At 40.7% G+C, this 24,215-nt stretch overlaps 1 protein-coding gene across 1 annotated transcript in view; it reads left to right on the top strand.

Moving 5' to 3' along the window:
• The window catches only part of CNTN4 (contactin 4), a 428,771-nt gene extending 405,703 nt beyond the window's left edge, over nucleotides 1-23,068 (top strand). The window contains exons 15-23 of the mRNA XM_044451804.1: nucleotides 5,501-5,659; nucleotides 7,652-7,801; nucleotides 10,043-10,113; nucleotides 13,192-13,426; nucleotides 14,144-14,259; nucleotides 17,581-17,767; nucleotides 18,177-18,289; nucleotides 19,758-19,926; nucleotides 20,699-23,068. Coding sequence (XP_044307739.1) covers nucleotides 5,501-5,659; nucleotides 7,652-7,801; nucleotides 10,043-10,113; nucleotides 13,192-13,426; nucleotides 14,144-14,259; nucleotides 17,581-17,767; nucleotides 18,177-18,289; nucleotides 19,758-19,926; nucleotides 20,699-20,799 — 1,301 coding nt within the window. The 3' untranslated portion in view covers nucleotides 20,800-23,068. The remainder of the gene's footprint in view (nucleotides 1-5,500; nucleotides 5,660-7,651; nucleotides 7,802-10,042; nucleotides 10,114-13,191; nucleotides 13,427-14,143; nucleotides 14,260-17,580; nucleotides 17,768-18,176; nucleotides 18,290-19,757; nucleotides 19,927-20,698) is intronic.
• Nucleotides 23,069-24,215: the final 1,147 nt, after the last annotated feature.

Genomic DNA, 24,215 nt, shown 5'->3' with positions numbered 1-24,215 from the left:
AACAGGTGGTGTTTGTCTGAAGCTAAGCTATGATTGAAGATCCAGGTTATCTTGGTCCTATGACTGAAGTTAAGGTAGCCTGGGTCTTGCAGAATGGGTGGTCACCTGCTGCCAATATAATAGGCAATGCTGTGATGGACAAAACTAGACCTTTTGCCTTTGGGCAAGGTCAGTTTTTCCTCCTGTCTATTCTCAGATTGGAATTACCAACTTCAGCATTATCTCATCTCCTGATGGTTTTGATCTAAAGTGTTGTCCTTTTGGATATGAATTACATGGTCCTTACCCAACATCTTCAAAAGCAGAGAAGTTATCCCACTCTAACTGGGAGAAGGGAGGAGGGAAAATGGAGGATGTGATCATTGTCCATTTAAGAAGACAGGAGTGGTTTATCAGCTGTTCCCTCAAGGGAGTAAGATATATTGTTGCTGCAGTAAATGTACACTCCATTTAATGAGGACAAGGCCCAATGAACAGTTTAAATACCAATAAATTAGCCTGCTAAATATTTAAAATCCATAATACTTGGAGTTCTTAACTGAAAGTATATGCATCATTTTGTAAGGAATAATCTTAAATTTTACTAGGACTCTTTTAGAAGAAAATATATTGCAAAAGCTTGCAAATATGGGTAACAGCTTTCTTCCTGTATGTTGAATTTTCTGTATCCCTCCCCTCACTTTCCAAAGGCATTTTCCTAGCACATTGCACCATCTACTGGATAGGAGAAAACAGCACTCCTCACCTGTAGGTGACAGCTACTGATGGAAAGGCACGTGCCTGCTCAGTCCATCACTTTCTGACTTAGGCAGAAAAACCCATTGATCAATGTAACGGAGATTCCCTTTCCAGGATCATAACTGCAAGTGTACCAGCTTCAGTTTACCACCCTACTTGCCTAAAATCAACCTGCTGATGGTAAAATACAGAGATCTCCAACATGTTAAAGGCTAAGCAATTAACTTTGACATAAGTTTAATTATTTGCCAAAAGATTTGTGGCCTCAAATAAATTAATTAGGTTGCAAACCTCCAGCAGGTGGCGACAGCTGCCAGAAATGGCTTTTACCAGCTTTGGCTGATTGGCCAGGTACACCCCTACCTGGAGAAACCAGACCTTGCTCATTACATCCCTACAGTGCTAGTGAAACATGGTTCGGGTGCAGTTGTCTCTGAAAACAATGCAGAAGCCCCAGCTGCCTGGATGCTTGCACAGGTCAAGTGATGGGCATCTATGACACTGATTCTGTACCAACTGCAGTACTTGCCACCGTGCTTCTGGACTGCATGCAGAGTACTGTTCCTAAGTCCAGAACAGAATCTGCTGTGTTATGTGCCATCACGTTATCTCTGATAACTTCCGGCAACCCTTATGAATGAAAGCTCTCCAAAATATCCTGTCCATGACTGCTCCATTCAGCTCTTCCAAGTGCAAGGCTGTGGCTTCCTTTATAGATTCAGTCCATCTCCTATTCGGTCTTCCCTTTCATCTTCTGCCTTTGACTTTCTCTAACATGATAGTCTTCTCCAGTGAGTCTTGCCTTCTTATGCTGTGTCCAAAGCATGACAGCGTCAGTTCTGTCATTTTTGTTCCCAGCTGTGGCTCAGTCCAGGGTATTCGCAAAGCTCTCCTAACAGCATGGGGTAGGTTATTTGAGGGACTACCTGCAGCTGCTTCAACATTAAGAGGTCTTGCCGGTAAAGTCCATCAAGCTGGCAAGTGCACAACATGGTGCCTTCACAGTGGTACCTCTACTGTTATGGAACTCCCCTGTAGAAAAAGTTCACTTAGATCCTCATTCTGTGAATTTTTAAGTTACTCAGTCTCCATTTATATGACCAATTTGAGTTGATCTAGGCTTTTAATTTTTTAATTATTTCTGCTTTATATTACTATTGTTGATCGAGAAGTATAATTTTCCATTATAACTTTATTTGTTAATGTTATCTTTTATCTGTTTTGTGATAAGTGTGGTGTACTGTAAACTACCTTGAAAGGCCAATACAACCCTTAACAGTGGTACTCAAATCTGAAATAATTATTTCTCAAATATTTAATCCAAATCAGAGATGGCCAAATGATCAATTTTCAGGGGCCAATCCAGATCCCATGCCAGTCATCTGTGGGCTGGAAGTGTATTTTGCCACAGAGAGTGACCACCTCATAGTCAGCCCCAGGCTAAGACCATTTTATTTAAATGATATTTTAACAACTCTTAATAATACCTATAGGTTTTAATTTTGTGGCCAGGGTGATTCTCGATTTTTATTTGTATTATTTTTCTGTATTATGTTTATTTATTTATGTGAGCCGTCCCGAGGCTATAAGCAATGGAGCAGCATACAAACATTCTAAATAAATAAATAACTAGTCAGTCATCCTCTGTACCAGAACTAGCAGGTGGCCCTCTCTCTTACAACTTTAATTTCCTTATACTGTTTTCAATCACAGGGCTACCAGAGCCCATATACAATGGCTTTGGGACTGAAGTTGATCCATGAGATTTCAGTGGGCCAGCTGTGCCCGATGATGACCGTGTTTCAATATACTCATGCAGTAATACCTTTACTTTACTTTAAGTAAAGTAAAATAGAAGTCACTAAACATTCTCACTTGTGCGACCGACCAACAGGAAAGGGAACGGGAAGCTAAAGGGGCTTTCAGTGGAATCTAAGTGACAGGGTGGCAGTGGTGCCTGATCTGAATGGGACCCAAATAAGTTCATATGGACCCAATCCAAATTCATGTCTTCTGAGGTAGCAAATTCTGACTTAAGATTCCGGAGCTGACCCATCCAACACATTATTTTGCAGCTAAGCATCCTTAGGGCCAGCATGTGACATGAGTGCCTAAATGCAATATTGCCTAGCGATCTCGTGATACCTGCATCTTATGAGTACCCTTGTAGCATTTCATTTTGAATTCAAATAGTTCAGTTTTTAAAGGTGCAACCTATTTGGCAATTCTGGGTGCAATTAAGTCATTTTAAAATCATAATTTGAAGCATGTCCTCTTCAGTACAGTCTTACATCTCAACACACTGGAACTAGCTCTGAATTAGGTTGTGCTCTGTGCCTCCAGCAAAAATACTCAAACGTCTCACAGCTGATCAGTCTTCTTAAAGCAGCCATTTCAAAAGCAGCATGGTGTAAGATTATGTTACCTAGCATGATATATGAAAAAGTCTTATCTGCCTAATGATCACTGGTTAGAATTTTTATAAGGAAAAATAAAGTAGCTCAGACTAATAACTTACTAATAGCTTACTAAAAGCACAGTTACACACTTGTTCACTCAGATGTCCTTTGGTATTCTGTGGGTTACTCCCAGGTAAGTATGCATAGCACTGTAGCCTACGGCTTCACTTAAAATGCTCCATTTCAGAGTAGTCTCAACTTTCAGCTTTTGAAACAGGTCTGTAATGTTTCCTTTTTCTACAAAGAATGGTCTAACTTTTTTCCTTACCTGCGAGCTAGAAGAATATTTCAACATGACATTGCCAAACAGTGCTTTTTTGAATACTAAATAGTAAAGTTTGCATTACTGCATGTAAACTTCTGGACTTGGAGGCTTCTGTGAATTATATACATGGAACAGAACATGGAGATGGTAGCCTCCTCCTTCTCCACCACATCCCACACAATGAATTATGTCTAGATTAAGCCCTGTTGGGAGTCAGAAAGGCAGTTTGTGTGAGGCAGATTGCCTTTTACACAAAACATATTTTGCATTTAAGCTGTGTGTTCAGTCTTTTTCAACACTATAGGCCAGGGTTCCTCACTTTTCAGTATATGGCTTAAAGCAAATTTTGAAATGGACTCATCCTTACCTATTTCATTTTTTAGAAAATCCCCCACCCCAAATATTGTAAAGGCTCAGAATGAGTTTGTGAAAATATGGCTGCTGACAGGCTTTGGAATAGCAGATAAAAGGCTTTGATCTTAAACCCCACTGTGACTTCCACACAGAGAACAGAGCTTTCCCACTATTATATCCCTCCCTACCAAACTGCTCTTGAGGGCTGGGAGAACTTTAGTGTGGGGTGGACAGCAAAGTTTGCAAGAGAAGGAAGGAAGGAGGAAAGAACAAAGGCAGGGGAGAAAGGAAGAAGCATGCAGCTGTACAAACATATATTTATCAAGCCCAAATATAATCCCTCAAGAGTATATTCTAGGAATGCTCAGCAAAATAGGACAGAAACTTCCATGTCTCAGACTGGCCACAAGTTTCAGAACGATACCATGATTGATGGCATCAGTTATGCTTGAGAAGTCCAGCAGAACCAACAGGGACACAATTCAACCTGCCTAGCTCCTAGTAAGATAACTCACCAAGTCTGTTTCAAGCCCAGCACAGACCTGTATCCAGACTTGAAAGTATCCAGATAATACATTCATTAAAAAAGAAAGAAAGAGAAAGAAAAAAGCCTGACTTGTGATACTACTGCCTGTTCCAAAACTACCCAGAACTGGCCAAAGCCAGTTTCTTCTAGCTTATCTATAATCTTGTACTATCATCATGTAAACTTTAACAAAGAAATCCAAAAGGGATAAGGATGATGATGATGATGATGATGAGTCAAATGCTTGTAAAGTGTAAATTCAAAGTCCTAGATCCATTTATCTGGACGCCCACAGGAACTCACAACCAAGTAGATAACTAAGGCTCCAAGCCTGTGTACACCTGTCTAAATGCATCTAAATGCATTAAAATTTGCTTCAAAGTGAACATGCATAGATTGTACAACAAGACATGGGGTAATTCTTATGCATAAGCTCACAGCGTCTGTTCTTTCACGTCTGAGATCCACATCTCAAAAATTTTAGGAACTTCCTTGGAATTCACACATTTCATATTTGTTTTTTTTCAGCATTGCAAAATGTGCATATGGACTCATTTTCTGTCAATTTTCCTAAAGGCTTTTTTGGAAATGCAAGTAAGTCAGAAGCCGCTCATAATTTACAGAAGATAAAAGTGTGTTTCCAAGAGCAAGTTTCATGTGCAAAAGGATCAGTACAAGTCTTTCAGTCACTAAACATGGGAAATGCAACATCATAACCACTGTAGCTAATGTTTGATGGTCTTGGATTACAGCCAAACCTAGGAAAATACGGCACAAGATGGAAAGTCATTCTTGATGGAAGAGGTGCAGATGGTTCGAAACTAAAGCTTGTTGCTTAATGCAGCCCACTGTTTTTCAGTGCCTGATCCATTTTGCATATCCTTGCATTCGGAAAGCTCTACACAAGGTGGTCATATAAAATGGACCAAACATTGAAATTACTGGACTGCATTGGACAAGGTGTTCTGGCTTTGGATCATCTGCACCTTTTTTCATCAGGCATGAATATCCATCATGTGGAATTTCACCTTTGAGCTAAAAGGTAACCTTTTGCAATTTCTGAAGCTTAATTGGTTGGCTATTTCTACAGAATATTTTGTGCAAGATGCTTCTCACTCATAGGAGTTGTAACATTTGTGTTTGTGTGTTTCATAACAGGTCCACCAGGTCCACCAGAAGCTGTGAGCATTGATGAAATTACAGATACTACAGCTCAGGTATCTTGGAGGCCAGGAGCAGATAACCACAGCCCCATTACAAGTTATGTTATTCAAGCAAGGACCCCATTTTCTGTGGGATGGCAAGCCGTTAATACAGGTAAACAAACATTTCAGAACTTGCAGATCCTTTAGGCTTCCTGTATGCATAAAGCTGATCTTGTGGGGCAAGTGCCCAAAGGAATTGGGCTTAACAAAAGCGAAACTGCAGTGATTGCTGCAGTGTTGTACACACTGCCATGCAAATTGCTTCAGAGATTGCCATCAAAAGAATCGTGTCCCTTCGGTATAGCACATTTTGGCAACCTTTCTTTCCCAGGATCCCACTATCTGCTATTGCAGTAACCTGTACGCCAAACAGAAAGAAAGGAGGAAGGGAGCATGCAAAGTGCAGTAGAGGACGGTAGTTAAGTGGAGTGTGAATGCATAGACCTGCTGCCGCCTCTTTAGAAGCTGGGGAAGGAAGAGGAGGGGGAAATGGTCTGTTCCTGTCCTTGCCTTATGAAGGAAAGGCTGCATTTGCAATAGTTTGCATTTCCAATAAACTACACAGTACGTGTGACAGATGTGTGGGCGCACTGTGGCTTGTTCTCCTCCAATTTCTCCCTTAGTCCTCCAGCCTGTAACCCAGACTTGTCTCCTTGTCCTGGTCATTTCCCTACTCCATTTGTAACTTATTTTCATTCTCAAGATTTTTATATAGAAATGCAGTCCCTGAGGAGCCTGTGGAACATGCAAGTAGGTGTATAGCTGAAGTGGTTCTATTTTTTCAGCTCCAGAAAATTGCACAGATGTCTTATTTTTTTTTAAAGTATTGTGTTGGTCATTTGCAAGTGTGCACATGTGCACTTAGTGCTATCTGGTGTGTTTCTGCAGTGATTCCAAAAGGGAAAAATACTAGCTTCCCCCTTTTGGTGAACTTACTCAGGTTTCCAAAATTCTCCCTTTACTACCCAGCCCCCTCCATTTACTTCTTTGCCTTTAAATTTGCACAACTATTTCTGATAATTTAGGAGGCATTCAATGGAAGCTGGACAATTGAACACGTACAAGTGAGAAGTGTACCTTTGTACATGGAAAATATTGCCCACTCTTTTAGGTGCACCTGCTTCACTCTCCTCCCCTGCCCCTTTTTTCTCTCTTAGTAGTAATTTTCTCAAACATTGGCAAGTGGGCACAAATATACAATCTCTTTGCTAGTTTCCTTGTATGTTACCTACTGCACTTTGCTCGTTCTGACAGCAGAAACTGACATGGGGAGGACTACACCTCTCAGACATCTGTAAGTGTGCAATTGTGAAAGGCAGAGAAAAACTTTTTTAAAAAAATTACCAAGACATTTGCACCATTTTCTCATGCTGATTTTTTTTAAAAAGGCAAACAAATTACAGCCACTTCAAAATGTAACTTTGGCAGCAAGGGTCAGTTACAGGGGGAAGGAAGTACAGCACTAGAAAGATCACAAAGGGCAGAAACTCATAAGAAATTGCTCTCCTGGGTTCAGACAACCCACTATGTGTATAGTGCCTCCTCCAACAAGTCATAGAAACAGAGCAAGTCAGAAGTGGTCTGCCAGGCCATCTAGTTTGACCCCCGGCTCTAGCCAGCTCCTCTCATGACATGCCTACCATGTGCATGTCCAGCCTGTCCTTGAACACTCTCACCCATGGGGCTCCAACCACCTCCTGTGAAGCCCATTCCACACCCTCGGGGTCCTGTCAGGAAGTACTTCCTGGCATCCAAACTGAACCTTGGTTCGCTGAGCTTGGCTCCATTGGAACTCCACTGGAAGTCAGGGTTTGTCAAGGTGGCTTGCTCCATAAATTTAAGCCCCTTTGCAGAAACTGATCCTGGTTCAGAGAACATAGCAACCTATCATGGTTAACTGCCCACCCCCAAAACGACTGAAACGTGCACACCAGTTAATGGTTTAATAGTCTGTATTTTGTCTCCCACTTAGATTGTGTTGTGCTGCACTCCTCTGCCAGATTAAGTGTTCAGAATCTTTCAAACCAGAACTTTGTAACATTCATTATTCAGTGACTATTTGGCAAAATAACACTTACTCCCTTTACCTGCACTTTCCCCCCAGTGCCTGATGTCATTGATGGAAATACCTTTACAGCAACCGTGGTAGGTTTAAACCCATGGGTTGAGTATGAATTCCGAGTGGTTGCTGCTAGCCTTATTGGGATTGGAGAGCCGAGCAAGCCATCAGAGAAACGGAGAACTGAAGAGGCTCGTAAGTAGTGACACAAAAAGAAACACCCCACATGGCAATTCAGTCAATTTTAGTCTTTTTGTTAAAAAGCATCTTCTACTTGGTACAAATCATCTACAAGGGAGAAATGGACTGAATAGATCAAACATGCTTTATTTGTAGGGATTTCCAAAGATGTGTTATCCCTTCTCCCACTGAAAAGTGAAGAATGGAGGCATTGGATGGATTCCTTTTCATATGAGAGTAGCATAAGAGAGTCATTTCCTAAGCGCAGTTTATTTTTAATGTTCATATAGTGCCATTTGCTGAAAAGCCATCAAAATGCCACTGTAGCATTGACACCATCTTCTAGTGCTTCCTCCATGTTTTGGAGGGCCCTTTTTAGTGGTCCTTATCCCTTAATGAGTCTGCCTCCTTCTCACTGCTGCACCGGTTGTGCTTGTTCCTCATCCCCTTTGTTATCATTGCCACCACTTGTTTCCTTGACAGGCAGAGAGCCAGTGAGGAAGTGAACAGACATCTTGCACCTCCTCCTTTCCACCACCATTTTCTGGGCGAGGAGGCAGGAAAACAAACAGGAGCTTGGGCCCTCAGCTGGTGCTCAGCCATATTTTATTTTATTTTATTTATTTATTAAAATATTTCTATGCCGCCCCTTGCCGAAGCCTCGGGGTGGCTCACAACATCAAATAAAATACACAATAAATTAAAACAATAACAATTAAAATATATACAGTAGAATAAAATAACCCGCCCTGGCCAAATAAAATTCAATAATATTAACATTTAAAATGCTGCTTAAATAAAAAGATCTTCGCCTGGCGCCGAAAAACAAATAACGATGGCACCAGGCAGACCTCTCTGGGGAGCGCATTCCATAACTTAGGCGCCACCGCTGAGAAAGCCCTCCTCCAAGTAACCACTCTCCTAATTTCCTTCACTGAGGGCTCCCGGAGGAGGGCCTCTCCCGCTGATCTCAAGGGGTGGCTGGGCATATATGGACGTAAGCGCTCCTTCAGGTAACCAGGACCCAAGCCGTTTAGGGCTTTATAGGTCATCACCAACACCTTGAATTGGGCCCGGACTTCAATGGGAAGCCAGTGAAGCTGACAGAGGACTGGAGTCATGTGAGCATAACGTCCAGTTCCCGTCAGCAGCCTGGCAGCTCTATTTTGAAATCTTTGACCCCAGCTCTGCCTTCCCCAGTCCCACAACCTAGCTAAAGCAGGTAGGGATGAAACACATCTTGCAGTCTCGTGGATGTCCATCAAATGGTGCTAGTATGGGCAACATCTGGAACGAATAAGCAAGTGGCATGAAAATAGTAGCAGAGGGATTATACTGGTTCCCTCTGAGATCCCACTGGATTCTTCAAATGAGTCTCAGTAATTAGTGAAGGCCATTTTAGCCCACATACACATCTGCACCTGATATGTGCATAAACCATCCTTACCTTGAGGTATGTTTTTTCTCCATTGTTCTGCTTGACAACAATCACACAGAGCACTTTCAATACTTAACTGCATAGATTGTCCATCGTAAGAACACACAGTCATTTGCCCAGATTAATGGATTCATATTCATGTACATCTAGAGGTACAGCTCTTTGTGTAAAAATGTTATTTATGTATTTAGAATTCTAAAGAACTAAGCAACTGTTGTGGTCTATACGGACTTAAATCCTGTAGTATCCACAAGGCAAGCAGAAGACATAAAGTATCCAGCTTATTTAGTGGACTTCTGTTGACTCAGCTCAGTTGTTCACATGCACTGAAAGCTTCAGCACTATGTTAGCAACAAACATACTTTATGGATATAAAGAAATGAAACTTATTATTGAGGGAATAATTTTTAAAGCTATTTTGTCTTCACTATGTTGTCAGTTTTCTTCCAAATTATGTATTATGTACTCCCAAACTGAATCATAAAGATCCACTTAGAAAGCATTTTAATCAAACTTCAGATTAATACTTCTATTTTGCATTACAAAAAAGTCATGGAGATTTTTTCTCTTTTAAATTGTGTTACAAAAAGAGTGTATATTTACCTTAATAAAAGGTACATTTTTAAACTATGAGCCAAAATGTGAATTTTGTTTGCAAATATTTTCACTTTACTTCAAAAACTCAGAAACTGCTTTGAAGTGTTTGCTAATGATCTAGTTCTGTGCTAAAAGGTTCAAAGTCACAAAGATCACTTTCTTGTATAAACTCCTACTGCTATGTTGGAAGTGTTGCTGCATGTTTCTCTTATCTTCTGCAGTTCCTGAAGTCACACCAGCGAATGTCAGTGGAGGAGGTGGAACGAAGTCTGAGTTGGTCATAACCTGGGAGGTAAGAGACCTGTGGATTCAAGCTGGTGATGGATGGGGGTGAGGTGGGCTAAACTTTTAGTGCCAAGTTTACCATGTGCTGACTTTGAATTTTAAAATGCTGCATTGCCCCCGTGTCTCTCCTCTGAATTTAAAGGACAAAAAGATAGCAGGTTCTAATTTCAGATGGGCTAAGTGCTGAAACATGTTTGAGGACTTCGTTTTGTCTGCAGTCTTAAACAAATGAACCTGACTTGCATCTACCAGAAGAATACTGTGCATCAGAACACAGTTATCCTTCCGTTTCTACACTTGTCCAAATTTTGCAGTAAAGTTTCTGCTCCAAAATGTGTACATAAATGTTTTAGGATATAAAGCAAACAATAATGCATATGTGAAAGTAAAATATCTACAGAAATATTTTTCTTAATACATTAAAATAATGTACTTGTATGCATTCTTTAGAAAAATACAAGTATGTGTGGAAACAGGATTTATAACTTCATAAATGAACACCTGTGAAACTGACACATATTGGTAACAGGCCAAACAATCCCTCCCTCCAAAAAGGGCAAGGGAGCAGAAATGTACGTTAGTTACATATATAGACTAATTCCTTACTCAATCTTCCTTTACAGTATATCCTAGGAATTCTTATTTCCTATCAGGGAGGGTAGGGTCATCCACAGACAATTCTTATCACCTGTTTAAACTACCATTCAAAGGATTACTTGGAAGTAACTGCAGGCACAAAAGTGTTATAGCTTGAATTTTCATGGACTAGAGTCACCCTTATCCGATGCATGAATTACATGCATGCTGGTTTCAGTGTTCAGTTGGCAGGTTTAGAGAGGGGAAACAATGCGTTGCAATGATCAGGAAATGGCTCTGATACCCAGGAAACATGAGGGTTGTGGTCCATCGTATCTGGAAAGCATCAGATTAGGGAGGTTGGAGACAGAGTGCTGAAGTAGGACTGAAAAGCCCAGGTTCAAATTGCCTTACCAGAAGGCAATAAGGTTGGTCTACTACACCCTCCCTAGAACTCATGAAGTTCATGTCATGCCTACTACAAAAAAGCTGTCTCAAACTAGAAGACAGTAGTATGCCTATCTGCCATCATTCTAAACCATAAGTTGCAAGAAGTATAATTTAGATCTTTTTGAACTAGTAGCCCCAGAGCTTTTCTTCCTCAAATCCGTAAGACAATGTGTGCACTTCAGCACGTGCTAAGCCACTTGGTTTCAGTGGGGCAACACTTACATTCATACAAACATGTGTGTGTGTGTTTCATTCACTCACTCATTCATTCTGAAGATATTTTCTGGTCCATGTTAGACATTTTATCCAGAAGGTAAATGGTTGCTCAGATTCGGGTGTATTAAAGAGGTGAAGAAAGCATCGGTGTTGTGGGAGGACTGTGTTGTGGGTCTACTTCCTGGAAAGTTCAGCAGTGTACAGCACATTTGAGAAACCTCATTTTCTGCACCTGACTGGGACAGGCAACCGTTCTGCTACCGTGTTGTGGCCCCATTCATAGTTTGGCCATATTAAGGAGGGAAACTTACCACAATAAGAAAACCTGCAAAAGAGAAGAGGCTCTTTCACCCATAATCCTCTGCCAATTTGAGGCTGAACTTTCTGTTCTGCCAGACCTGGTGCCAGCAGTTTTAGATTGTCTTAACAAATATGCTTTTTCAAACTCCTCATTTCCTACCATAAGTTTCAACAAGGGTGTTTAGACACAGTTCTAGACAACCCTGAGGCTCCAGAAGCTTATCAGGTTCCATCTTTACAAGAATGCTAATAGCAGCAGCTTGCTTGCTTGCTTTTCCTTCCTTCCTTCCCTCCCTCCCTCCCTCCCTTTCTCTCTTTCTTTCTCTTTCTTTTCTTTCTTTCTTTCTTTCTTTCTTTCTTCTTCTTTCTTTAGGAGGCTTCTATGCCGCCCCATTCACCGAAGCCTCGGGGCGGCTCACAATAATAAATAAACACAATATAAAAACAATGTAATTTGAGTCAACCTGGCCAAGAATAAAATAAATAAATGATATTAACAATTAAAATAACATTTGAATAAAAAGGTCTTCGCCTGGCGCTGAAAAACAAATGACGGCACCAGGCAGACCTCTCTGGGGAGCGCATTCCATAGATTGGGCGCCACCGCAGAGAAAGCCCTCCTCCGAGTACCTACCCTCCTAATATCCTTCACGGAGGGTTCCCGGAGAAGAGCCTCTCCCGCAGATCTCAAGGGGCATGCCTCTGAGAAGACCATTTGCCTTCATTATCAGTCTCCTGGAGAGTGTTATGGAGGGTATACTCTCAGTTCAGCCAAGACAGAAGATACGCAACATAGCTAACAGTGCAGCTGGTGAGTTCCCCTGAACGTAAGTAGTAACACCATGGTGGTATAAGAATACAAAGGAGTAGGGCTGGAAAAACTCAGCTCTGTGGTTTCCTCTAACCTTTTTCAAGTTCTCCAAAGAAACTTTTAGAAAACAAAACAAAATTATTTATGCCTCTGTTATTTACACTAACCTCCCAAAAGTTACCGCCTTTCCCTTTTTTGGCACACAGATATTATAACACTGAGAAGTGTCACATTTATGACTCAGATCTAAAGAAGCGACATACATCAGTGGGATCTCTTCATCAATGGGAACTGCTGCAGTAAAAACAGAAAGTAAACCTTCAGTTGCTCATGCAGTTCTGTCTTCTCTCTCTGTTATTTGGATCAGTTCCCAGCCATTGTATTTATTGGAGACATTCAACTTCTAGGAGCTGCCTTGCAGATGGCAGTTAGATTCTTCAGCCTTGATTACTAGCTGTCTATGATGTTTAGAGCTGTAGTTGGTTTCTCTTCTGACTTATGTGATTTTCAAACAAGATGCTTCCAAGGGAGTAAACAGACTGTTAAAAGGACATGACAGCACTAAAACATAGGATGTGTTTCAAGCCGAGTGCTTGTTTATTTTGCCAAGTAGTGTGTTTCCAAACTTGTCTATGTGGATTCACTAAATTTCTTACAGATAAATTGTGGTGTGCCATTTTGAAAGTTCATCCTACAGACCAGGCTGTTGCTGTGTTTTGTATCTTGCTACAGACAGTTCCTGAAGAATTACAAAACGGAGGCGGGTTTGGCTATGTTGTTGCCTTCCGTCCACTTGGCACAATAAGTTGGATGCAGGCTGTTGTGGTTTCTTCTGACGCCTCCAGATACGTGTTCCGGAATGAGAGCTTACCCCCATTTTCCCCATATGAAGTCAAAGTGGGAGTGTACAACAACAAAGGAGAAGGTCCTTTCAGTCCCATCACAATTGTTTTTTCATCTGATGAAGGTAAAGTCTAGACGGAGCCTAATGAACTGCTATCTGTGTCAGGCTGGCAGTTTTTGAAATGGTCTTTTAGCAGTTGGCACATTCTACTGATTTCTGGGCATGCTTGTAATAAATGGAATTATTAGAATTCAGTCACCTGCAAATTGATATTAATATTGAGGAGATGTGTGATAGAATATGTTAAGCTGCTGAAGAAGACCTCTTAGGTCAAAACATTCTCACAAACTGAACTGCTAATTTCTAATTTTGATGTTTAATAGTACCATGTGAATTTTACCAGGGTTGACAGAATCTATTCTGTCTATTAAGTCTATTCTGATATTTTACTAGGATTATATGTTTTGTATGCTTGAATTATGGCAATTTGATAAATTGCAGTGCAGGCTTTATGTCTGTGCGTGTAGACCAAGGATGGAGAAGGGGGAGATGCAATGTGCCTTATGCTCAAGCTGCCCAGTTCAGTGGCTTTAATGTGTCACATGAACAAGCACATTCTGTTGCATTGCATGGGAGAGAAGCTATGGAACTGCTCTTTTCATTGGCAGGGCAACACCTTGGGCAAAGTCTATTTCCAAATTGAGGGTAATTTTCACCCATGAGGTTCGTACCTTTATGATCCAAACCTCACTTTATGCATTTGATTCCAAACAGTACTTACAATGAAGAGGAGTAACCATAAAGAGAGCCTACCATTCACTCTTGCTGCTTCTTTTTTAGAACCTACCAGAGCGCCAACCAATGTCTTTGCCAAAAGCCTTTCTGCTTCAGAGGTAGAAGTATTTTGGTCCTTGCCGCCAGAAACACAGAGAAAAGGAAGAATACAGGGCTATGAGGTAGGAACTTAAGATACTGCATGACCCTGCGATAAACAGCTGTATTCAGCAGCTGTATTGCTAACACTGCTTATTACCATGTTTAGTCTGAAATTCCCTTAGAAGTGCAACAAAATGGTTTTAAACTAACAGCTGAAAATGCTAGTGCAATTGGTGTCAGTGGACTTGGAGAACATGCAATTACAGCTCTTAGTACATTGTACTGCAAGGTGGGAACACTAGATTTTGGCACAATGCATAAACAATCAGCTGTTTCCTCTAAACATATCACAGGAATATGCAGCATAAAGCCACAGCTCAAGTCTAAATGCCAGTTTACTATACATTGTGTCTGAAATGGGAGCCCCTGTTCATATACACAGCCATCTGCACAAATACAGGAATAGCTTTTCCAAATCGTTTTGAGGGGGAGTTGCCCAGCCCCCCGCAGTGTATGCTGTGGGCAAACGATTGCCCAGTAGACCCCTCCCACCACCCCTTACATCCACCTCAACCTGAGCCAGGGGATTCTTAGACATTCCAGCCTGACAGTTCAAGCCACAAGCCTAACATTCTAAACAGCAGTGAGACCCAAGTTCTGAATTTAATACTGAGGCTTAAATGGAATAAGCGCACACAATGCTTGAACTAGGTGTTAAATTTATGTACCAACAGGAAATAGGAGAAAAGAAATAAAAAGATGTACATCAATAAAAGAAACTAGAAAAGCAAAGCAGGCAAAATAATAAGTTCATACCTAATCCTATCCTCTTTTTTTCTAAATAAGGGTCTTCCAATAAGAGGGATGCAGGTGGTGCAGTGGTTTAAACTGCTGTGTTGCTGGGCTGGTTGATCGAAAGGTTGCCGGTTCGAATCTGCACAACGGGGTGAGTTCCCGTTGCTCTGTCCCAGCTCCTGCCAACCTTGCAGTTCGAAAGCATGCAAATGCAAGTAGATAAAAAGGTACCACTTTGGTGGGAAGGTAACAGCATTCTGTGCACTTCGGTGTTTAGTCATGCCGGCCACATGACCACGGAGACTGTCTGTGGACAAACGCTGGCTCCCTCGGCTAGGAAATGGAGATGCGCACCACTCCCTAGAATCAGATATGACTGGACTTTAATGTCAAGGGGAAACCTTTACTTTTAATAGGCCTAGAATCCATGAATCTACAAGCCTGGAGGCAAGCTGGCACAGATAAAGCACAGAAAAAGATGAAGACCAAATGAAGGGCAGCAGGAGCACCTTACACATGCCCCAGCATGCTTTACACCTGCCTGCAGGCCCTTGACAAATGCAAGGTGGACCTCCATCGCAAATCTCCAGCTGACTGGACAAGTTCTTTAAAGCTAAACCCGAGTCAATTGCCAACTGGCTAAATAATTCTCTGAATAGGAAAGCCTCCTTAGCAAATCATTGGTGGGCTGAGGAACTTCCTTGCTTTCAGGAGAGATGGAGGTGGTGAAGATCTCCCAGTAGAGCCCAGCTGAAAACAGTGTATCAGCTCTGGCTGGAGTCCAGCTCTGGCCATGAAGTATGGAGGCTGAAACAACAAATCATATTTGTTGGTGGTTTAAGGGATGTACACAGCCCCAACTTCACAAAATGGAGTATCTACTGGCATTTAAATCAAAAAGGACCAGATGGATTCCTTGACGGAAGTATTTTGAATGTAAACTTGCCCTTACACAGCTAAGTTCAGACAACACAAGTGGGGTGATTGTGACTGTGAAAGTTTCACCATAGTCTCTAGCTCATCATGAGTAATTTGCTTCCTCCCCACCCACTTCCTCCTGGTGGCATCCCAAGAAACCCAAGGGGGAACCATCTCCTTCCTCCGTCTGATTGTCAGAGGATTTCAGCTCCCCACACCTGTCAGAGAGGTGGGACACTTAATTGAATTAACACAGTCAATTAGCTATATTGGCTCTCAGAACAGTTTACAAAACAAGCAATCTGAAAACATAAACATGCACTATTTTACCAAACATCACAATCTATCACAGGGTGGTTAAAAGGCTACCCACAATAACAATAAATAGTAATAAAATATATAATAAAACCAAATCATGCCATACCAATGACTAGTAAGATAAAAACCAATATAAAATCCATAAATTAACAGTTAACTTAATACTTACATTAACAATTAAAATGCTGGGAAGATAAAAAGATGCCAAAATAAGTAGAGTTGGTACCAGGCACATCTCCCTACAAAACTTGATTCCCTTTTTCTCATTTGACATAAAACAGGAATCTGGCAAACCCGTTCCATTAAAAGAAACTGCCCTTAACTCCTCATTTTACCATAGTTTTTAACTAATGCAGCTTTGAGCCACCACAGTCCACAGGTGTTCTGTAACTGAGACCTGGCCCCAGTTACCATGTTAAAGCATTTTGCTGTGCAGCTGGCACACCCTAAGAAGTGGCTTGTTCACTATTGCTATGGCAAGTTAACAGCTGTTGGAGACTCAATTTCACGATTCAACTTGGATTTGACTTGGCAGCAACGCGCAAGTGACTTGATTTGACTCAGGATTTCTACATTCTTTTTAACTGAGTTGCGGTCTGCATTTCTTACAACCAAGGACTTACCGTGTGGCAGATAACCTGGGAGGCAGGCATGAAAACAGCAGAGACGGTGGTAGGGAGGGATTTTCAAGGGGAAGGATAAGGAGGAGAGGTTGCAATGGGGAAAGGCAAGCTTAAGGTCTTCTTTCTGGCATGAGGAGGCAGTGGGAGGGAAGGAATTTTGCTTAAGTAAATCGTGGTTGAAGGACTTCAGTGCATCACTGAGAATATGGGAACATTGGGGGAGGGGGTGACAGCCTTCCCACCTTCCACCACACACACACACACACACACACCACCTCCCTTTCTTCTGTTAAAGTTGGCTCTTGAGACTCGACTCAGAAATTTCTTGCAATGATTTGAGACATGGACTTGAAAGTAAAGACTTGAAACTTGACTTGGAGTAAAGGACTTGAACACATCACTAGTTAATAGCAACCATATACTTAGTAACAACAGTGGCAATATAGTAGCACCAGTGAATGGAATGGCAGGGATTTGGAGCAACTGGTTTAGGAATACACTTGCAGTTTTATCAGATGTAGCTTTGATAGTGCAAATCAAACCCAACCTGGTGGGCATGTCAGAAGGATCCTCCAAAGGTTGTTTTTATCTACTTGGAATTATACTTGCTATGTTAGTATAGTATAATAATACCATGATAATAATTACAGTATGTGCAAGTATAATTCCTACTTGGAATTATGATTTATGTAGCAATCCTTTCAGTTGTGGATTCCAAATAAGGAAGCATGTTTTTTATTGGTGCAGGTTAGATATTGGAAACACGGGGATAAGGAGGAGCAGGCTGGAAGAATGAGAACCTCGACCAATCAGACCTTTGCAAAACTCACCCATTTGAAGGGCCATTCTTTGTACCACTTGGCCGTCAAAGCTTACAACACAGCAGGGATGGGACCTTCTAGTGCTGTCGTCAATGTGACAACCAAAAAGCCACGTGAGTGTGGGAGAAGCACTTCTTTTATGCTACTGTTATTATATTCCACTTCTGCAAGCAGCCTTATTCAAATGTTCGCTACATCCCTGGCCGTATTAATCAAGGCACAGAAAATGGAAATCTTAACGGGCCAGGAAAGATAAATATTTGTCTTTCTGTTCGTAGCAGAGACTCCTGCTACTAGTCACCAGCATACTGATTTGGCATCCAGTTCCCTTTTTTGTGTATAGCACTTTGTCATGTCTTATCTGCTGCTGACTTTGAATATACATGTTTGTCCCACAGCTCATTAACTTGCCAAATATAAGCATTCACAGCTCCTCAGACACTGTATAGAGGCTATATCCGCATTCGCACAAGGAAAACCTTGCCACTTAATAACATTCAGCTCCTTATGTTTTGAATTCAGCACCAAGTCAACCTCCTGGAAACATTATATGGAATTCATCGGACTCTAAGATTATACTGAACTGGGATCAAGTGAAAGCACAGAATAATGAATCTGAGGTGAAAGGATACAAAGTAGGTATCAGGCAACAAAGCATCCAGTTATTTGTCTTTGCTGTAAGAGAATGAGTAGAGCTGCTCTACTGCATGAATCACCAAATTAACTAAATGTGAAAGTGTAAATTGTATGATGGGATCAGAAAGTGAGTTAAACAGTTCATTTGAGCTATGTTCCTAAGCACCCTTCCTCATCTTCCATTAAAATCAATACATAAGTAAAAGGGTGGGAAATTTAGCCATATTCTACCTGGGCCTCCAACAAGTGTGATCGGCCAATGGCCATTCCAGGTAGAAGGACAAAGCGCAGCACCCTGATCCCAAGCCAAACTAAAGCACCATCACTTGTACCCGTGCAAGCTGCCTGACATCTTCCTACTTGTCAGCGCTCTACATATGATAGGAGTGTCCTCTTGACACTTTGCCACTTTTGTCCATGTAGTAGAACTATTTTGCAGTTTTGCCTCAGTAGGAAAGCAGCTGATCATCCTGTAGACTTTGAGGGAATTGTGCTTAATATAACCATTCACTTCCTTGTCCAGCTGCCTCTGTACTGACTTTCCACCTGTTGTGCCCACCTGAATTGCTGCAACAGTCACTAAAATGGTATCGTATTACAGCTGTTAGCAGTGCACTGATGTACGGATGTATAAACATGTTTCCTTGGGCCAGGACTTGACTGTTAGTTCAGCTAAAAAAACTCAAAGCAGAATAGAAATGGAAAGAATAGGAAAGGGCCTCCCCAGTGTGAGGGGCATCTTATATTTAAGGGATAGCAGAAGGGAAGAGCTCCAGATGTGTTTAACTCCCAGAAGCCCCTATTAGGTCAAGAATCCTGGATGAAGTCCAAAACATCTGGAGATCCTTTATGTATGGTGATATGCCAGTCAGAGATTTTTTTACACATTTCTTGTGCTCTCGTGATTCCATACTTAAGGTGATTTATGGGCTCTATAGATGATGGCTTGATCCTCCAGTATTGTTTCTGTTTTTTAAGCACTTTCCATTTGTTTGCTTTTTAGCATGGGGAAAATGAGCATTATTTCAGAATGGGGGAAATGGTGCTGTTTCTCCTTGAGCTATTCTGATTTAGCACAGTTCTGCCAAGAGGTTATTGTAATAAAAAAGCAGGAAACAAAAAGTGCCTTGTGATTAAATTGAAAGTAGCTACAGTGATTAAACATCTTCATGTAGAAAAGCTTTCAATGATTACACAGGAGGATTGTAAAGCTGCATGAACAGGTCTGATTTTGCAAAAACAATGAACATAAAGCATTAGAAAATGTAAGTAAGTATGGGCAGTACCTATTAATCCATGCATTATTTAGGTACAGTAAGTCAAGAAGCTTTATGACTCCTAGAAATCAAAACACCGGTTTTAAAAATGGGAGGGCTAATTACAGCCCAAGAAAAATAAGCTATTTCTAAGTCTCTTCCTCCCTTTTCTTATTTCACCATGTTTCCCTTGGCCCAATATATTTTCTAGGTTTTATACAGATGGAATAGACAAAGCAGCACTTCTGTTATAGAAACTAACAAAACATCTGTGGAGCTTTCACTGCCTTTTGATGAAGATTACATCATAGAAATAAAACCATTTAGCGATGGAGGAGATGGCAACAGCAGTGAGCAGATCCGAATTCCAAAGATATCAAGTACGTGTCCTTTTGTCTAGATGTACCATGAAAAGCATAGTTTGGGCAGTCTCCTGTTTTCTTCCTTTTTTGCACCTCCAGGCTGCATTCTCAAACTGAATTTTGAATGAAATTTTAAATGAAAAACATTCTCCAGCCTCCTCCATCCTACCAAAATCTCTCCCTTTCCTTCTTCTTGTATTATTCCTGACCTCCGAGAGGCAGCCCGTGTGGTTCTGACCATGCTAGCTGCCAAAGGAATGGGGGCTGGAGCATGTGCTTCCCCCTCCAAGGTTGGAGCATATCTTCAGCCTTGGGTCTGGGAATGCAAAGAACCCTGTGGTACTTACTTCAAGTGCTGGTCTAGGGGCCATAGGTTTGCTCTCTTAGTCTTTCTTTGAAGTGCTACCAGATCTTTCACTGTAAAGGATAAACAAAGCTCTCTCTCTCTGGAAGTTGTTGTTCATTTCCAGGTAGATAGAACCCTATGTACCATAAAACATCTTTTAAAAGCACATAACTTCTGCTGATGGAAAACCTCCAGGTAACAACACCCAAACATGTGAAACTGCCACACAATTACAGTGAATAGGGATGATGTTCCATGCAGAACTCTGCATGGGCATGAAGAATCCTCTGGCCTCCTCTTCTTTCTTACCTTGTATTGAACTTCTTTGCCTTAATTTAATTAAACGACTCTGGAGGAGCATTTTAATTTAACGCAAGTATATGGATGGCTCATCTAAGTAAAGCTGCACTGTATTAAGCCTTGATTTATTTCTTCTTCTCCTAGATGCATATGCAAGAGGATCAGGAGCTTCTACTTCAAATGCTTGTACATTGTCAGCCATCAGCACAATAATGATTTCCCTCACAGCTAGATCAAGTTTATGACAAAAAATATCTAAAGGACTTCCTGTTTATAATATAACTAAGCAACATTTAGCTAGTTGTTTTGAAGACACCCAGTACTAAGTAATATTGTTGTTCGAGTACATCTTACTACTGGAAAAAAATGTTTTATGCTTCTCTAGGAATGGCATTATACAGTACTTCCTCAAAGCAAATATAGCTTTGTCTGAAGTTTCCTTGGAAACTCTGCAATGCACTGAAAACATCTGTAATATGATGTTACCAAAGCAGTTTACATATGTCCTTATATGCATATTTTTTATTATATATTTAGTGTTTTATAGACTTTTTTAAAGTTAACATATGATGTAGATATTAATTTCTTTTCCCCTCTGCTATAAAATGCTACTGATGACATATCATTGCAAATATATATTGTTTTGGAATGTTTTATGGCCGGAAGGTCAGCGATCTCGGTAAATTGGTTTCCAGTTGATTGTACAGTTTTACAAGAATGCACATTGGTAGAGCTCTTTTGGCCTTGATCCATCCTTCAGGGCATTTGGGCATCTTTGCGCATGGAAAGGATCCACACAGGCATTCTAGGGACCCTTCCCACCACTTGGCCTCAGGTTCTGCTGCTGCTGCTGCGTTCAAAGCACTGCAGTGCTTCTGGACACTGCTGACAAGGCGGGGTCCTCACTGTGCCCCTAAGTAATGGCCCTATAGTCCCCTGCAGGACTTGCCCCTAACAGACAGAGGAGTGGGCACATGGCATACCAGCATCACAGCTGAAGAAGGTTCACTGGAATACCTGTGTGGAACATGCCGCTGTTTAAAAGCTGTTAGGATGGTCTTGCTTCCAGTACTTTTGACCTACTAGATTTCATTTTTGACCAAAATGAATCCAAAACAACTTTCAATGCATTTGCTTTCAGATTTGTGTAAGTCAACTGCATAATATCATCTAGGTAATATGTCAATATGATGCATAGCAAGATTTTTTCTGAATGTACTAATTTATATTTCTCTAAAAATTTAACAAACGTTAATATAAATTCCATTTAGTTGTCATTGCTGTTATAGTAATGTAGATCAGACGCTGCTATAGCAAAGGACCACATTCTGAAAGTAGCGACAATCTGAAATTCTAACAACAATTGAACTATTTCTTTGATTCTAGATGTGCACCATTTTAATCAGGAAGACTGTGAGTCTGGGCGGTTTTAAATGAAAGTTAATTATGCTGATTTCTTGTCTGAATATATCTTTCTTTTGACAGGTACATGTTAATTGTAATTCTCTAATGATTTGTTTCATAAACTGAATTACAAAATTAGCTATGTTTATATGATCTTGATTGACTATAGGTCATGGACTAAACCTAATAAATAACATTCTAGTGAATACTTCTCTAAAAAGGCTTTTTCCATTAAAATGTATATGTCTGGGTGTCTCTATGCACTTCCAAATAGCTCCTTTATTTTAAGTATTCAAATCTTCCTGTCTTTCTGCTTAGTAGAGGTGATCAGGACTGCAATCTTGAGAGTGTTCTGAAGATCCAGGTTTAATTTGCTTGGCCAGCTCTCTTCATACACATCAATAAAATTCCATTGAAATGTGACAGTGCTTACCGTCTACCATGTTGAGTCTCATACAGCCATTCTTCATTCCAGCAGAGCTTGTGCTGGAGCCAAGTTTGGAGACTGCCCCATTCCAGTGAGTTGGGTGTGCATGCAGAGGCTTCAATGCTTATGTGAAGTTTTACACAAGCTTGCTTGTGCAGAGCGCCATGCTTACACCAGAGTCTGGCACAGTACTGGATCACGGCCAAAATGTACAAGAAAAATATATTAATACAAAAAGGGTTCTTTCTTACTATGAAAATTTTGTAATATGCTCAGATGGAACAATGATAGTTAACTAGCAATGAAATTTTCTATTTTTCCCAAGTTTAAACATGCACTGCAGAGGCTTTTAATTTGTTCTTCCTGATAGCTTATATTTGCTTGTAACTTGTCTCTTTTGCTTCCAGAACAATACAAGCTAACTTTTAAACCTTTCAAAATATATTTATTAAGTAACTCATAATCAGGATTCCACTTGTGTAAGTTGGGGGTGTTAACCAGAGAAATATTGTCAGTATTTCAAGCTGTGTTCCTTTCTTAGTTTGATATTATTACTTCTATGTAAAAACAAAAACAAAGAAAAAAACCAACAAAAGAAAGAAAACAGAAAAAAAGCTTATGTAGTTTTTCTCCCCAGTGTAAATGATATTTATCAGTGATCTAGCAGATGTAATCTTTTTTAAAGTTATTGGTAATAAATATTATGTTATTTGTAAAGATTCTTGTCTTTAGGGGTATTTTTCCTGTATTCTTTGTGGTTTGTGTTAAATAGTTCCATGACAGCCTGCTTCCAAACATCTATGGCATAGCATCCATTTTAATGCAAAATGGATTATAAAAATGCACTGGCCCTGAGTTTCAGGATCAGTGATGAGCAACTTTCCCCAGATCCAATTTGGAATGGGCTCCGTTAAAATTTTTGACTTAGAACTGAACTGTTTTAATTGCAGGTCCCATTTCTTACTGGGAACCCATGTCAGTGCTGCCTCTGGGAGGGTGGAAAGGACTAAATATCCGCCCAAAGGAATCCCTGCTATGAGCAAGGCCACTACAAGACCACCGGCACCACGCCTTCCCTCCACAAAGGCTTTCCGTGGTGGCTATGGCATCTATGGCTATAAAAACCACTGGAAATGCAGTTTTTTGTCTTGACTCTTCTAAGGTTCCTGGCTCCCCTAGCTGTTGCTGTAGCATGGTTCTGTGTGCCTTTTCTAGCTATCAGGAACCATGGAAACTGTTTTTCCAATGGTTTCTGATATCCGTGTGTGTTTCTGTGCATATCTGTAGCAATGATGAGCCTCCTTATTGCTACCACTAAATAAATTTTGGAATAAGAAAGAGAAATAAGCAGTTTCAAAAGTGCATAATGGCCCAAAACCTCCAGAATGTCCCGCACGAACTCAACATTGTCTTCGGGAGCCTGAAAAAATGCACATTTGAAATCCTTTCTATTTCAAACCATCTAAAAAGTGAGAGATGACTGGAGAAGGGCTACCATTTTCCCTATCTTCAAAAAGAGGAAAAAAGATGAACCTGGGAACTACAGACCAGTTAGCCTGACATCAATCCCTGGAAAAATTCTGGAGCAAATTATTAAAAAAATGTCTGCAAGCATCTTGAAGACAATGCAGTGATTAATAGATGGCAACATGGATTTATCAAAAATAAAATCTGTCATACTAATTTAATATCATATTTTTGGGTAACCTTCCAAATGGACAGAGGAAACACTGTGGACATAATCTACCTAGACTTTAGCAAAGCTTTTGACATAGTTCCACATGACATTCTGATAAGCAAATTAGCTTGATAGAAAAACAATTAGGTGGC

Source organism: Varanus komodoensis, unplaced genomic scaffold, assembly GCF_004798865.1.
Source record: "Varanus komodoensis strain SLA01 unplaced genomic scaffold, ASM479886v1 scaffold6_4, whole genome shotgun sequence".
NCBI lineage: Eukaryota > Metazoa > Chordata > Lepidosauria > Squamata > Varanidae > Varanus > Varanus komodoensis.
This window is presented reverse-complemented; position numbering and strand designations above follow the sequence as displayed.